The 18,188-nt window shown below is 39.5% G+C and overlaps 1 protein-coding gene across 1 annotated transcript in view; it reads right to left on the bottom strand.

Annotated features, from left to right (window-relative positions):
• Positions 1-18,082: 18,082 nt before the first annotated feature.
• The window catches only part of LOC122640395 (putative cysteine-rich receptor-like protein kinase 20), a 71,293-nt gene continuing 71,187 nt past the window's right edge, over positions 18,083-18,188 (bottom strand). Inside the window, exon 6 of the mRNA XM_043833566.1 lies at positions 18,083-18,174. Coding sequence (XP_043689501.1) covers positions 18,164-18,174 — 11 coding nt within the window. The 3' untranslated portion in view covers positions 18,083-18,163. The remainder of the gene's footprint in view (positions 18,175-18,188) is intronic.

Below are 18,188 nucleotides of genomic sequence, written 5' to 3'. Positions count from 1 at the left end.
ACTAGCAATAAACCGAAGGATTGGGTCTGCTGGATCCCTTGGGCTGAATATTGTTACAATACTAGCCTGCATTCTGCGATCAAAACAACGCCTTATGAAGTAGTTTATGGTCATGCCGCACCCACACTTTTGTCATACATCCCAGGCACAACTCATGTGGAGTCGGTCGAGAAAGAGCTCAAGACCAGAGATTAAGTTCTTAAACAAATACGGGAACAGCTACAAGTGGCGCAGAATCGAATAAAAAAGGTGTATGATAAGAATCATACAGACAGAAATTTCAATGTAGGAGATTTCGTCCACCTATGTCTTCAACCATACCGGCAAGTTTCATTAGCACTTCAAAGAAATCTCAAGCTATAACCACGCTAATATGGACCATGAAATAATTCAAAAGGTTGGTCAAGTAGCGTACAAACTGCAGTTACCAAGTGGGTCAAAAATACATCCCGTATTTAATGTATCGTGTCTTAAAAAGGTGGTGGGAGAAAATGTCCTAGTACAAGGTGAGCTACCCAGCTTCCAAGAAGAGGAAGATGCCATTGTCATTCAGCCACAAGCTCTACTGGATCGTCGAATTCGTGAACGGAGAGAAGAGGTTCTGGTTCATTGGAAAGGCCTCCCACCATCGGATGCAACTTGGGAGGATGTGCAACAGATGAAGATCCGTTTTCCCGAGATCACCCTTGAGGACAAGGGTGTTCGTTTGAGAAGGGAAGAATGTTACGTGACTATTTGGTTTTCCTATTTTCTTGCTTTAAAATAAGTCCATTGTGGATAACGGCTATGAGTGGAGTCCAAGTCTTTCGTAAGTCCTATTCTTTTGCTAGAACCTATTCTTTAGGAGAAATTGCTGCTACCTTTTAGAAAGGTAGTTGTAGTTGAACGTTGTTGGAGTCTATAAATGGCTCAGCCAATAATTTAAGGGTATGATTTTATCCGGTTAACAAGCTACTGTGGAGGTTAGTTTCCCTCAAAGAAACTGCATTTTATCTTCTTGTTTTCATCTTATCTATCACCATAGGTAGAAATAAGAATAAAGGTCATTATCGTGAGCTATCCTTCTTGGCTCAACACTCAGTCCAAGGAAGCTTGGATTCATTTACGAGGATCACTTGATCTCACACCCGTGCTCATAACATCCACATTCCACATGCATGCACTGCATTTGTACAAGTCACATCCACGACTAATTCTACAAGTAGGGGACCACATAATTACAATTTTTTCTCTGAAGACCAACAGTTCCCAATCCAAAAGGCCTAAAACGTAAGTCATCATAATCTAGCCTTCAACGTATTCAAAGTTGTGGAATCAACAAATCTTCTTCGCCTTGGGCTCCTTAAATTCCAAAACACAACCTTTAAACGACCGCGAATTAGGGCTGTAAACGGCTCGGATTCACTACTATCCGAATCCAAATCCGTTTAATAAATACACTATCCGACTTCGATTCGATATCCGACGGATATTTAAATGGTATTACTGTATCCGAATCCGAAAGTTTATCGGATATCCAGATACTATCCGATTCGATAAACTATTCGATTCATGAGCAATTAAACTTATGGATTTCCAACTCGGATTACCGATTTCCGACTCCAATTACTGATTTTTGACTCCGATTACCTATTTTATTAAACTGCTGCCTATTCTTAGAAAGGTGTTATTTTGTTCTTTAAATTGGATTATCATTAGGTTAATGGATAGATTGATCCTGTTATCTTCAAATCAAACCTCACAATGAAGTTTTTTACACCATTGTCATTTGAAAACTATACCCATGGTAAATAGTAATACTTTTCACCAAATGTAGGTAATAAAGCTCAAAATGACAATAGTGTAGATTGAACCTGTGATTTTCAAATCAAACCCCAAAATGAAGCTTTTCATGTGTTTAACAAATCCTTAAGCATGAGTTCAAGGTAAAAAACTAGCAAACACTTGTTCAAAGACAAACACCATAGTATTTTGCAATTCTAAACTAAACTACCGGAAATAAACGTTTACACTAGTACACTTCTAAATAGGATTACACATATAAATACTCTGCAAGCTTGTCATTAGTTTGTGCTTCAAACAACGAAGCTCCATTGATAACAACTCCAACCAATGTGAAAATTGGAAACCATCTGCCTGCAATAGAAATATGACAAGCCGTAGCAAATGATCTTATCTACTTGATTCACAATCTATTAATAAACGTTTATTAAATGATAAGAGCAATATCTATAAGTTACTTTGAGAAATGAGCCCATTGATTCTTAGTAGCAATCCATCACCACAATAAGTTACTTGCTATAAATAAGATCAAAGGTTACCTCTTACAGAAACCCACACTCCCACTTTTTTTGGGCGCTTCCAAGTTCCAATCTTTGCTCCTAGCTCAAGTCTTCCAAAACTCAATCTTAAATCAAGATTGTTTAACCTAAAAACAATCGAGGGCAGAGAGAAAAATTAAACAAGATGTACTTAGGATCTATAGAGGAAATTCATGTCTCTCACATGGATTTTAAACATGTACCTATGCTTCAATTAGCAATTACTCCAAAAATTCACAAGGCTCAAGAATAATAAAAAATGCACATAAACAAATAGCAAAGCCTACTTGAGGTAAGTTGAATAAATTACTAAATGTGGACAACTTAATTGCAAGATATCATTTCATTAAATGTACATGAGTGATATTCGAGGGAGACCACTATAATTCCGGATAAGGGCAGCCATCTAAATAGAGACTAATTAACATCAACTTATCACTCAATTGACCAAGACTTGGAGAAAAAGAAAATGTAAATAATAATGCACAACAAGAGACAACATGATAGAACAAATCAGAATGATAATTGTGCTTATGAAATGAAACAAATGGCATTTACAATACTTAATGCAAAAGACAAATGCCAGCTCTAGGCAGGGCTAATCAAGTGAGATTAGATCTGTAATCCATTTTATACTAGTTGCATTAGATCTGTAATGGAGATTAGATTCCCTGTACTTGTATACCAATTATCCTAATCAGTTTCCTTTACATTAACCAAAAGACAGCATCAAAGAATAGTGAGAATTGAGAAAACATTTGATCATATTATAACCTTCCATAGAATTACAAATTATCTAAAAACATAAATCAAAGGAAAGAAAATAAGAAAAACAGAGTATACCAACAGAGGACTTCATTGACCATTAAGCAATCTTCCCAAGAGAGGTCTATGAAGTATAACCATGAAGGCCAAGACCCATGTAGGACTTATCGGTACACTTCAAAGGAGATGGAGTGACCTGCCTGAACAAATAATTCCCAGCAAAGAGCAAATAATTCCCAGCAAAGAGATCACCCATATAGGGCCATATTTAATGATTTTTCAGAAACAACAAGAACTTAGGTAACTCTTATGGAGCCACGATTGTACAAGAATTGCTTTATCAAAAAAAAAATGATTGTACAAGAATTGCAATCAACGTCATATTTATTGCTTCAGTTTTACTTATTAGTTGCCATTGAAAGTAGAAACAGAGGCTCAATGCGAAAATCTTTCCCAAATTGTTTCTCTTATTTTTATTCTTGAAGAACCCTAACCTGCAATAAAACCCTCTTCACCCCTTCACTCCCTCTTCTCCTTCTTCTTCTAAAACCTAATTGAATTGCTGTTCCACCATCACCATCAAGGTGATCCCAGAACACAGGTCTCAGTATGGATTCATCCTTGTAAGACCAGACAACTGAACCTAAAAAGTTTCATCGTAAGAAATCCAAGGATTTGAACAATGGACTTTGTCCAACTTCACCATTAAAATCCATGTGAATTAAGGAAGGGGACAAAGGGAATCATGGAATATCTTGAGAAATTATTGGTTTCCATGATTTTATTTGTAAAACAGAAAAATTTTACAGTAATTTTTCATGAATCCCTTTCAAGGATTCATGCCGTCTGTAAACTACCTTACTATGCAATTATGCAACTCCAAGGCCTGCAGACCTGATGGGTCCAATTTTCAAACTCATTTGGGGTTTAATCAAGCAAAAGAAATTGAATGAGACAAGCGCTTAAAGTGTTCAAAGCCTGAAACTAAACACATGAAACCGAGAGTTGAGAGCCTGAATCAAAGTATAAACATCTATCACTGCAAAAACAAACCCACAAAAATGGAAAGTTGTAAAGTATAAATTTCAGTATATCTTCCCCAAATGGGATTCTTCAGTTTATTGCCTAGCACAACACCAAACCAGAGATACTTGTGAGAGACAAAACCAAGAGAGAGATACGGAAGAAGAAGAAGAATAGTATACCTAATTAGTCCAAAGCGAGAGTCGAGGGGGTTGTGCAAATGCCGTTGCCGTTGCCATCACCGCTGCCGCTTAGAGCCGAGAATCAAGAGTGAGTGACTGACCTTGAAGCTTGAGGGTTGAGTGCAGGTTGCCGACGCCGTTGAGAGCTTGAGTGTTGAAATTTTGAGACTTGAATCGAGAGTGAAAGAGGGAGAAAGGGATTCAAGAGAATAGGAAGCCCTAATTAGGTTAAGACTTAAGAGTGATATTACGAAAATAACCTTATAAAATACAAATAATAAGGGCAATACAGTAATATTGATATTTATTTATAAAAAATATTAAAAAACCATAATTTACAATTGGATAATAAATTATCCGATTATTATCCGACTCCGAATAGAACTATCGGACTCCGAATCCGATTAGCTTTCGGACAGATTCGGATATTTTTCGGAAACCAAAATTTCGGATTCAGAACCTCTTAAACGGATTCGAATTCGGATCGGATTCGGATTTTCGGCTATCCATTTACAGCTCTACCGCGAATACAATTTTGCAAGGCTACTAAATTGACCCAACTAGCCCCACCCCCAACACCACCAAATAAATAAAAGAAAAAAAAAAAAAATCAAAAAGAAACCCAACTAGCACAAGTAGAGGGATAGTTGGTCATAGCTTTTTATTTGGCTCTTATTGATCATGAAGGTGCCTTTTTGACACAAAGTGAAGACAGGAGAGTCCGAGACGGCCTGGATTTTTGTTGACTTGGTCTTTTTTTTCCCGAGCATGTAAAAGTCACCAAGTTTGGGGTTTTTTTTTTTTTAATTGGACCAAATACTATTGATAGGGAACAACAACTAACCAAAATCCTAGAATTTTTTCCATTTTCTTCAATAACCATAGCCTTAGTTCAGAAGGAAGCTATAAATAAAATAATAAAAAGGGACACTATTCTTTGTGCCGCAACGCAGGCTGCACTCAGGCACATGAGGGTGGGTGCAATGACCACCCTACCACCTGAGTGGCAGGCCTATGTCCCTGGGCGCAGCCTGCGCTGCGGCGCTGAGAACATTCTCCCAACAAAATATGACTTGCTCTAACTAGATATGACTCACCTGAGTCATCAAGTTTTGAAAAGGGCAAGTTGAGTAAAAAGACCTGGTTTTTGAACTAAGTCCTTATATCTAAGAAACTCTTTTGTAACTATCCAAACACGGATAAAAGTAGTAGGTCTCATCCTCGCAGGCGGTGATCAAAACATTGGGAAAAGATAGCAAAAAGCAGCAGAAGTTTTTTTTTGTTTTTGAAAGATGCAACAGAAACCTAGGTGGTGGGAGTAGGATCTCAACCATCCATCTACAACGAATAGCAGCACTTTTTTTTTGCTAAAGGTCAGCAGATGTTGTATTAAATAATTAGAAAGTAAAATACAGCTAGAGAACTCAACCAACTTCTTGAAATTCTTTCCCCACCTTCGGCATGGCCATCAGCAGGGAAGAATACCACCAAAACAATTGCAAAGACCACCCCCCAATCACCTAGAAAACTTATATCTCGACCTTAATGTTGCGTCCCACGTACCTCATCTCATTGCCAATGAAGTTTGGAGTAGCATCCCAGCTACATGCCGTTCTTGTTGACGCAGCCCGCTTCGCTAACATATCTGCTGCCACATTAATTTCTCTGAAGCAATGGCTTAACCTCCAAACGATCCTAGCTAAGTAGTCACTATAAAACCGCCATCTCTGCTGGAAGGTCCAAGGAAGTAAGTTATTGTCCACAACTCACCAAAGCAGCCGAGTCACTTTCAATCCACAAATAATCCACCTGCAGCCTCATCGCATGATTTATGCCGTTGAAGAGTCCCTCAAGTTATGTCTGTAGCCACCAATAACACCACTTCTATACAACCCACCCCATCTCCTTGAACCATGGGTAAACCCACAGTACCGTGATGCCCACCCATCAGTTCCCAAGTAGGGTTACTTGACCCAGCCATGTCAAAACCATTAGAATCTGAGCATTCCAAAACACCCGTCCCCTCACCAACTCCCACCTCCTTTCCTAAGATCACGGCATTAGGATAGGAACCGTTGTGCTGGGACCCTGAAAGTTGTAGCCCAACATCCCCCATTCCATTGGATGAGCCATTATCTCCCTGTAAAATAAGACTCCTTCACAGAGCTCAATTCACGTGAAGAGTCCACATGCAATGCAACATGTTTTCCTAAGTCATCATTCTGTAGAGCATGACGGTCCTTAGCTAGACTCCTTGCCACATCATCTCCTACAGCACCTAAAACTCCATCAAGAGAAGCAACCTCAGCCTGCACACCATACCTGAGATGATGCCCCCCCGTTCATGCAGCCAGCGATGCCTCGACGATTGGTCTTGGACGTAGTTTGCACCAGGAATCACAGACTCCACCCCCTTCTCGGTAGCCGCTTCACCACACACCCCTCTGCCCAATGCCCAAATCTACGACAAATTGAGCACCGGGGGGGTCTTCAAAAACTACCTGTTGTTTAAACACAAAAGATTCCGACGAGCCCTCCTGTTCATGTTCCACAAAGAGTTCCTCTACACAGGGAAGGGCCTTGTCCACATCAACATAGATCCTAACTAAGTGACCAAAGGGAGAGGATTTGGTTTTCCTGTCGATTGCCACCGGCCTTCCAACCGCATTTGCCATGGAGAGTAGAATTTCCTCATGCCAATACTCCTGGGGCAAATCCGAGAACCTGATCCACGTAAGCCTGTGGGTGATGGAATGTTTGTTGACACTAAAATCTCTTCGCCATCGTTGGAATCGCAACAATTGACCATCCATCCCAATAGGGCCACTTTTCCAGATGTATGCCATATCCTCTTCACACGCAAAATGGAAAAGCACAAAGCCTTTCCCCAACGACTTCAAAACCACCTTCTGTTTCAAGGCCCATGAAGTAGCAACATAGTCACGTAGCTTGTCCATGGTGGTATACCTGAAGTTGATCCGGCCTAGGAGAGAAAATCGGTGTAGCTGCACTTGTGCTTGTTATGCTTCTTGTGAGATCTTGATACGAGTTAGGTTTCCATCCTCAACAGCTGATGGGAGGTTCTCCACTACCGGTAAATCCACCCTTCTAACCGCAACCGCATATGATCGTGGTCTCTCCAATGGTTTAGCACTAGTATCATCGTTCATCACCCCATCAGGCAGCATCGCCCCTGAGACAGCACTCGTGAGAAAACATCCTTTATTAATCGTTCGCCACGGAGAGGAGCCACTTCCACCTCTCGGCGGCCATTAGGGTTTAGGGCATCACCCTGAGCCTCCCTACCCGCCAAGGTCTCTCTTGCCAAAGCTTCTCTCTCCTCACTCATTCTTCCTTTACACGCACCAACGAATAGCGGCATGACTATCCCATACTATGATGACAAATCACATTGTTAAGAAGGCAACCTCCAAAGGAAATAAATACTAAAAAATCTAAGGTTCATCGGTGGCATCTAATACAATAGTGATTAAAGTTTAATTAAGAGTGTATGTGACTAAGTTATTTGTCTCTGGAAACAGCGTCTCTGCAAAGTAGAGGTGAGATTGTGTACATTATGACCCTTCTTAGACCCTACAGTGGTAGGAGCCCTATGCACTGGGTACAGCCTTTCTTTTTTATATGTGATTAAGTTATTTCCTTTCTACTAGTATAATAATAATGGAAAATAGAACGCTAACCGGTGTTGTGCCTGGGTGTGTACCTACAGCTAGACACAGCCCAATGTGAAAAGACTGATGCTGCCTCTGATCCTTTCCACCTTTCCAAGGGACAGCACCGATCTTTTTGCATCGGGCTGTGTCTGGACGCAGGTACACGCCCAGGCACAGCACTGGTTAGCACTCTTTCTCCCAATAATAATAGGCTATGGATCTGAAGATTAAGAAGATTATTATGATGAAATTAAGCATTGATCAGTTTTCAATGTTGGACAGCATTAAGTCAATTTCTCCTCTCTTTTTTTTGTCTTTTTTATTTATTTTGGTAAGATTATCTTTCCTTGCTGTTGATAAGTGATCCCGAGATGACTTGAAGACATTAGCGCTAAGGAGTCTTGAAGTCATTGGCTGCCGGTAAGGCTTTTTGTTTTTTAGATAGGTAGGCCCACCTAGGAGCTTTGAAATCCGTAGTGGACAAGCACATGGGCCAAGACGGACCAATCATTTTTACCGTTCAGGGGGTAGGCGATAATTTTGCCTACCCCCTGTGTCTAGACGGATCATTATCACCTCCAATTCTGACACACTCCAATTCCCTCCAATCCCTCACATGGGAGTGAAATGACCACTTACCCACTACCTTGGGAAGTGTGTCCAGGTAGTGGGTAAGTGGTCATTTCAGCTCCCATGTGAGGGATTGGAGAGGAATTGGAGGATGTCTGAATTGGAGGAGATAAAAATTCATGTCTAGACGCAAGCTACTCCCCCAGTGCTGAGAACATTTACCCTTTGTTGTTTTTCCAAAATTCAGAACAGGCAGGCCGCCATAAGTGTAGAGCCCCAAAATCCGGGTAAGATATGGGGGTTGGCCCTCGCAGGCCGCCATGTGATAACGAATGGTCTTCCATCTCACTTAAACTTACATCATTTGTAGCGGATAATCAATTACTCACATATCATAAAATTGTAGCTGAAACTAAGCATATGTCATCTCAATGCACAACTGAAGTTATTCATTCTAAGTAATTCTGTCAATGACCGAAATCTAAGAAGAACTTCATTCACATAACCATAGTCTAAAAACCTCTTACTTGAGTCATCATACAACTTGTATCATCATAAAGCATTACATCCCATTCTATTCTTCAAATTACATTAATGCTACTGACCATCTACTTTCACACTGAAACTCACCAACTGTCTTGAATTATAAAAAGAAAAGAAATAACTCTAAGCGTTATTAAACCAAGGATCCACTACTCAGGAATTATCAAATATTTTCCCCTAGCTTTCTTAATGCACTCCGTACAGTGACACTTCATGTTAGCCTGCTCTGCAACTCTAAAATATTGAGGGGTTAGCTCAACTAGCCCGTGAGAAGAATACAGTCATATTATGATGCAAGAAACATGGATGATAGAATCTGAATATATTATACATTTGATCATAGATATATAATCATGCATGGCATTTGAAAATAACACTAAAAACATGCTCAATAAAAATATAGTACATCTTTTAATTCTTAAGACAAATCATTTAATTAATTTGGTCTGGTCATTGTGAACTACCACTCATACGTAGAAAGTGAGGTCCTCATAACTACCATGAACGTAAGGTCTACTCCTGATTCCAGGCATCGTAACCCTAGGGAGGACCGCCATATCAATGAACAATGGATAGTCTACCCCTAGTTCCAGGCATCGTAACCCTGGGAGGGACTAATCTCATCGGTATATAAGGGATAGTCTACTTCTGATTCTGGGCATTGTAACCCCGGGAAGGGCTATCTCAGAATATATTATGTCTACTCCTGGTTCCGGGCATCGTAACCCCAGGAAGGGCTATCTCAGAATATATTATGTCTACTCCTGGTTCCGGGCATCGTAACCCTGGGGAGGACGTCTGTCACACTAGGCATGATCTACTCCTGATTCCGGGCATCGTAACCCCGGGAAGGATCACACTCTAGTGTACACCTCATCCAGCACCTAACCCCCTACTGGAAAAGGGGTGGTAGTCACATGGGTTCGTTACCATTCCATTCCTTTTGTTTCATTTCCTTGAGTCTAACATTTATTTCAATCTTTATTTCATGTAATACATATTAGCCTTAAAACCTCATCATAAATAAAATCATGTGTTTATATATCATTTAAAACATTCTAAGGCATATAATATAATACATTTCACTGAAACATAAATCATGATGCAATGAAACATGTTTAATCATAAAATGCGATAAAACTCAATAATATGATGATATTCCACTCACATTGCATTGTGTCCGTCAGTTCCATGAAAACCCTTTCTGTCTCGTTTCCTGTGAATTCGTCCACGTCACCTACATGGTTATCCTTCCTTAATTTAGAATCTAAATGTTTTTTTACTTCAATTTTAATGATTTAAGAATGTAGACAACCCTAATTTTAGGTTTTTGGTTCATTGTATATACTATCGACTTCCCCGATTTTGACTCTGGTTCACCTAATCAAAGAACCATTATTTTGTTTGTTTACTTGTAGTGCAGGATCGATAGAGAAGAAGGTTGAAAGGGGGTAGCAACTCTTCTAGATCGCTAGTAAGAAACAGGGAAGCCCTTCAAGGCTTGCCCAAGGACTCATCAAGTTTCATTAATGGAGTCTTCTCCAAAATAGACATCAATATCATATTCTCTATGTCTTCTCATTCCAATAGAATAACCATTAAATAGCTATAGAGTTCACGAGATTATAAGAAGAATAGGAAAGATACATAAACTAATAACTAGATAAAGCAACCATAAAATAATAATTAAATATGCAATCAGCAATAACATATTAGGGAGTTAGATAGGAGCAGTAATTACATAATAGGAAGCTTAGTGCTGAGGTAGATGGGACGTAAGCCTCTCATGGACCCTTCTGGAATGCCAAAGCTGTTGAAGACGGGTATGCAACTCAAGTGTTCCTCTTAGAACCATGGGGTACATGGAATAATCAGGGGTCCCTAGTTCAAACATGGATTCAAGTTGGGGATCGGTTTAGCCTGTGGATAGCACGGAAGTTGGTCTGGATTATTGAGTATTGTACATACAGGGTGTTGGGCTATATTCATTTAAGAATCGGATATACTATTTAGCAATGGGGTCACCACCACCCATCAATGACACCAACATATTAAATAATGGGGTGATGTCATCAATATCCAACAAACATTTATATAAAATAATGAAATGATATATCACTATCCAACGTATATATAAACTAATCAATGGTCGATCCAGGGTTTGCCCTGGTGGTTCGCTACTCCCTTGGGAGAATTGTGTCCGGCGCTTGATCGATGGTTCAAGTCTCCTCAGCGATACCTAGTCCACATTTAATTGCTTTCCAAGAAGTGGAGCCTTTGGGTACCATATTTGACCCCTTGTAGGTCCCCTCATTGTCTCCTTATGGGGGCCTGTTGAGGTTGATGGCCGGTGGGTCCTTGAATAAAACTAGTCAATGAAATAAACTTACAAACATATACATATAAAATAATAAGGTGATGTAAACACTATCCAAAAACAAAAAATGAAACCAATGTAAAAATAACATAGTGAGATCATGTAACACTATTCAACATAAATATATATAAAATAATAGATTGAAAAGTATCCACTACTAGCTTTATAAAATTTATAAATATGATGAAACCAATACTATTCAAGAGGGAAAGCATTCGGTTGTCAAAGCTTCTTGACTTAGTCACCACGGCTTGAGAAGATGACCGGAGTCATGACCAAGGTGAAAAGAATGGGAATAAAACTAGTGGGTTTATATGTATCTAGTCCATTATGATCATATGGGCAGGGGTATTTCATGCTCAAGGTTGAGGACTACAGAGGCTAAGGATACCTGAAACGTTAACAGGTGATCACGTCTTCCACGGCTAAGCTGGTTCTGGACGGCGGAGTCTTGCACTGCAGCTGCTACGTGGGCGACAACACCTCCTCTTCTTATTCCAAAAGCAACTCAGCTCCCTCAAATTCTTTTACACTTTGACTCTATTCCACCTCTCACCTTCGTCTCTCTATTTTGTCTCACTTTCTCACAAACTACCTCTTCTCACCATCACATTCTCACTACCCACTCTCTCTGCTAATGGCATGAAGATCATTCCCTTCCCTGCCTTAGCTTTATAGACTCTCTCTTACTCCTGTACGTTGGAGGAAGATGATAGAATTCCAAGTGGGAAGTCAAGGAAAGGTGCACCAGCCATAATTTAAACGGCTAAGGTATTAATGCGAGTGCCAGTTGATTGAAGAAAATCAAAACAGAGGGATCCTACCCGCCGCCCTACCTATCACATAAAGTCGGCGCAAACGGGAAAAATGAGGTATATAACTCGCATGAATCCCGGATGACTGTGGTTCTGCAGAGAATTGGTTCCAAAATAGGGGTTTACTGTATAAAGTGTATATTTACGAAGAATAGACAAGTATGGCAGAGGTAATCATTCGCAGTAGTTGGAGAAGTTCTCTCAACGGAGAGGATCGTGGTTGCGAGATTTTCTCGACAGAAATATTGTTGAAGTTTTAAAGAAGAAGAAAACAATGAAGGGACACACCCATGTGACAACTACAGGTGTAGATAAAAAGAAGTGAACTTAGATTTAGATGTTGAAGTTGATAATCTTGACTTTTGAACCATATTCATTAATATATCTACCTATTCAACTATTCAGCTACGTGACCCATTCTCCTCTTTTGTTGAAAGCCCTATTTGAATGTATTAAATATATATAACTATGAACAATTAATATAATGCATTTATATATATAAGAATATCTCAAAAACTAAAATTCAGGATATTACAATAAGACTTAATTTTGAAGTCATTGACTGCGGAGAAGTATTGTTTTAAATGGTTTTAAATGAGTTTAAAAAATATCGTAATTTCTCTTTTGAAAATTATTTTTTCTTCTATATGGTTTGAACGATAGTTAGAAAAAACATGTTTAAAATGTCATTTTAAATGTGTTACCATTTTTTATCGTTTTAAACGCGTTTTGCCATTTGGTTTCCAAACATACAGGAAAATGGAAAACTACAATCATTCCCATTTTAAACACGTTTAAAACACATTCCTATTTTTTTGACCTTTTTATTTAGTATTGCTTGTCGTCAGCATTGACTCGCTTAACTGATCTCTCCCAAAGTCTAATTGACCTGATTCTTTCGCCGACATAAAGACTCGAAAGGCTACATTTCTCATGATATTACCTTCAACTCAAGATCAATGCATGGACCCTAAAATCAAACTACAAACTGATACATCTATTGAAAAGAGTTTCGAAAGTGATGACTCCCAAGTCCCAACTCCAATTGAACATGTATCACTCCATGATGTGTTACAACAATGAGCAACATTGTAGCCAAGCCAAATTGTTCAACAAGCCTAGATTTTTATTTTTTTTTCCGGTAAAAGGAAGATTCATTGAAAGATAGAATGTGTACAACCTAAAGTTTTAGGTTCACAAAGATAATGAAGTCATGGAGTGGAATTTGGCCAATCTATCACATACATAATACACAAGGCCTTCCAAGACATTATGGTATATGAATTGGGTCACAACACCAAATTGTATAGCTCATTCCATCAGATGGGAGGCACTCGGCCGCCCATATTACAGGTTTTAACCTGGATGTGTTGTGGCTGTCCCTCTACTGAATAAGTAGGGATAGTCGCCAGATGTACTATGTTTTTCAATTATTTTCTTAATATATACCTTGCTGATCTTTAGCAAAAAAAAATGGTATATGAATTGGGAACTGATATTGAATGATATTAGATGACATGTCTTGGAACTTACAATGGGTTGTGTAATATATGTGGATTAATCAATTTTGGATGTTACAATTGTTTTGAACATTAGAAGCAAGTATTCAAATAAAATTGCTCAATTTATATGAGAATAGTGTCATTTTTTTTGTTCTGTTTTTTTGTAATATACATGTTTAAAACACGTACTGTTTGTTTTCCGTTTTTTACCATTCTCTATTTTTTGACTGTTTTATTTGACCGTCTGTTTGTAATTTTTTACCATTTAAAACCGATACAATCCGTTTCCGTTATTTTACCATTCCCATTTTAGCTAATTATGGTTTGAACTTTTGTTTTACTGTGTTGTGCTTTCTCAACAATGCACTTTAGTGTGAAGTGTTTAGTTCAATATTGAGAGTGGATGAGACAAGAGAAAGGTATATACATAGTTATGGGAATTATAAGCGACAAGAGGTCTTAAGAGAAAAGTACCCCTCCTATTATGTACCAAGTTGGATTAGACGTGCTTTTTCACACGTGTGCTCAAAGTCGGGTCTAGGTGTGGTGGCCCAACCTATATATTCTTTTTGGTTCACTATTGGACCAGTTTTGGGGCTTAGTCACACTTGGGCTTACTTTTTATCAGGACTGATACGCATAAATATCACCTACCAATACTCATCTGACACGTGGTAGGAAGGATTCAAATCTAACAAAGGATTCTCCGGGACCCAGGATTCGTGGAACAACCCTATCAGATCTGAACCATCCATATTAAAGTCTTTGAATGCGAAAGACTTTCCAAATAGGAAGCCAACTTGGCCACTAATTCGGGAAACTCCCATTAAGGGGACCTCATCAAAGATCTACCTTCTATTCTCTCTTGCAGTGAACCAACTTCTAGTCAAGGACTCCTTCCTAAGTGAGACTCTCATGACCACCTAACTCAAGGTATAAATATGTTGTAAACTCCACAGATACGATTCAAATTTACTATTGGCTACATCTTGCACTCTTTCTCTGCCCGTTCTCTTTATTGTTGCTAAAGAAACTTACTTAGGCATCAGAGAATCCCCATTGGAGTCATCTCCAACCCTCACTTGTATTCTTTGTTCCATCTTTCAGGCCTTGCAAGCGCCATGAGGACCATCCTAGTTTTTGTGGTACCAGATTTAGCGCCGTCTGTGGGAAGCGACACTAGAAGCAATAGTGCAATTTATCTCATAATCCAACCATAGTATTTTCTGCAACATGGTGAGAACTAGATCTAGCAGGACTCTCCCTCAATATTCCAACCAACATAAACCAAGAGGAAACTTGCCGCTGTCACTGTCGGCACCACAGGGGAATCACAAAACTCTCCCCTTAGGCCTTCCTCCAAACATGTCCATGTCCAAGCTTTAGATTCCAAAGGTCTTGAGGCGCAATTTTCATCTATATGGCAGCCATGCCTAGATTCTTCCAAAAATTAGCACAGAAATCGTGAAAAGCACAGAAATGATGTTTCATGCCGATCGAGATCCATATATTATTGGAATTACACAAAATTTTATGAGCTGACTTAATTTGACCAAATAGGCCATCTGAAGGGTTTGAGGTCACATTCAGTAATCCAAATACCGAGAAAAGTGTTAGGGGCAAATGGTCATTTTGCAATTAACAATAGCTCATACAACGTCGGAATTGAATGAAACTTTACTTGCATGTTTAAAATATACATGAGGGAAAATAAAGAGTTTCGACTCAAACCGAGGTGGTTCAGAAATCAAGGAAAGTACTAGGGACAAAATGGTCATTTTTGCAAAAGGTGATGGATTTGAGTGAAACTTCACATAGGGGCTTAAAATGGTTAAATAAGGCTACCCTAAGGGTCTTGGCTCTATTTGGGACAGTCTGAGTACAAAAGTAGGGTATGGGCAAACTGGTAATGTTTGCCTTTCAGTTACCACGAGAGCAGCCATGTGGCCAAGCAAAAATTTCTAGCAATTGGAATACAACTTCTACCTTCATCGCTCCAGTGGTCAATTACAAAGTTCTAGGCAGGCCTTACTACAGATTTTCTTAGTTTTTTGAGACTCTGAGATTCTTCCTTGTATGTTTGGTTCTCCAAGCTTGGGTAGTTTACTGATGGCAATGCCGAAGGTGAACACCCAGGTTTTAGAGATAGTTTTTGGATAGTTTCCAGCTTTTTGTAAAATTTACATTTTCATTAATACATACTTTGCTGACCTTTAGCAAAAAACAAAAGTTACCAGGAGAGCAAGTTGGGTCTGAATTTTCATCTTCGGGATTTTCCAAGTTGTCAAAATGCAATGTTCAGCATAGTTTAATCAAAGAATTATAGTTCATCCTTCCCCAATACCGATGGTCCCACTCATCGAATATTTCCCAGTGGGGAGGGGCATGAGCTCCCAAGCCAAATTTTGGGAGTCATTTATAGTAGGGTAGTTTAGTATTTTCGGGACTTAGGTTTCTGCATATTGGAATGCTCAAGATGCTATATAGGGAGTATTTTCTCATTAGACAAGGGTATTAGGGTTTTGTAATTTCTTCAACAAAATACTTGATGCTTTGGTTCATCGCTCGGCTGTGGATGTAACCCATCTTGGGTGAACAATGTAAATCTTGAGTGATTCTTTTTCATTGTTCTTTTACAATTATTTTTCTACTACATTGTTAATTCTTAATACCAATCACCTTGGATGGGCCAGGTAATATCTAAAGAAAACTAATACATTTCTTCAGTGTTTACCATGATGGGAAGATTTGGTAAGAACGTGGACAGCTGGCACTGACCATTGAAAAGTGTTATTGGTGAAGCCTAATCTCAGTTTTAATCCAAAAAGTACTGCGATTCTTAGGCGGGCTGTTTTGCCTTTGAAATGTGCCTGAAGAGCTCGTCGAGATCTTCGATTTGCTATATTTTTTGCCCTATGTTGGTTAGGAACCCGGACCAGACCGGGTGGGCTTTTGGGGGCAGTGTTGTACTTTCTGGGTTAGGGTTTTCTCCATTTTGTAACTATATATAATTGTTATATATTTGGGAAATGTATGTGTGTGTGTGTGTGTGTGAGAGAGAGAGAGAGAGAGACCGTGGATGTAGCCTACCTTCTGTTGGGTGAACCACGTAAATCTTTGTCTCGTGTGTGTGCTTTTTCTTTTTTTGTTCTTCTATTGCAAATCGCCATTTCGATGCGTTGTTATTTCCTAATAAAATGGTTAAGTTGGGATCACACAAGGGGATTTATGTCGAATAAATGGAGGGATAGAATTGAATTCAGTCCAAATTTGCAAGTCCAGACCTTGAAAGCACCCATCAAGGGCCACTTAAATTAGTTTCCTACATAATACTAGCCAAAACAAGTACACAAAAATTGAATATATATTTAAAAAATATATAAATGAAGTAGGGCTGCAAGTTTGGCCCAGTCGGCCTGAACCCGAGCTAGCCCGCCCTGAGCCCGAACAGGGCCTGGGCTAAGATTTCTGGCCCTGAGGGTGGGTTAGGGCCAGAAATTCCTGGCCCTGAGTCAGGGTTAGGTCGGGTCAGGGTTAAGACCTCGGACTCAGCCCGACCCTGATTTTTGACCTTGATTTTTGACCTTGATTTTGGCCCTAAAGAAAATTCTTTATTTATTAAAAAGTAGAAGTTAGCATTCATATAAACAAGTGCTTGGTGTTCTTGGTAGTTTGTGGTCCATAAAAGCCAATTGCTATCCGGTGGCTGTGGTTTCAAGCCTCCTCTTTCACATCTTTCCTACATTTGTTATTTTAATTTGTTTATTGTAGGACCAGGGCCAGGGTCAGGGACAATCAGGGCGGGCTTGGGCTGGGCTTGACCCGTCAGGGTCAGGGGTCAGGCTCAGGGTCAGCGGTAGGGTCAGGGTATTTAGGCCCTTAGTCAGGGTCAGGGCGGGCTTGGGCCCAGCTAAGGGAACTCCGGGTTGGGCTAGGATTTTAAAAAGCCCGGCCCAACCCGACCTGTTGCAGCCCTAAAATGAAGCACTGAAATTGAACAATGATCCCTGATTATACATCCATAACTTTGCAGATTGTTATTAATTTTTAAAATAAAATGATGAACCACCTATAAATTGCAGTTCAGCACTTCAGCATGGGGGGGGGGGGGGGGGGAGGGAAAACTTAATGTAATTTCCAAACTTAAAAAAGGGGGAGGGGAAGGGGGGTGGGGTGGGGTTGGAGGGGTAGCTAGAAAAGAAATATAAAAATAACAAGAAGAAGATGTTCCTTGAAGTAGTATGAATTGCACTTAATTTCATTTAGCTTCCCCTTCGGAGACTAGTAACTCAAATTCTTGTAGATCAAAACTTCCAAGTAATACCAAACACCTTTTAGTAATGTTCTTCTTTCACCAACACTATCGACGAGACAAGTCAGTAATTGAAACTTCATTTATCGACTTTGTTTCTGACT

This window comes from Telopea speciosissima, chromosome 9 (genome assembly GCF_018873765.1).
Source record: "Telopea speciosissima isolate NSW1024214 ecotype Mountain lineage chromosome 9, Tspe_v1, whole genome shotgun sequence".
Lineage (NCBI taxonomy): Eukaryota > Viridiplantae > Streptophyta > Magnoliopsida > Proteales > Proteaceae > Telopea > Telopea speciosissima.
The sequence above is the reverse complement of the archived record's forward strand: the minus strand, read 5'-3'. Positions and strand labels throughout refer to the sequence as shown.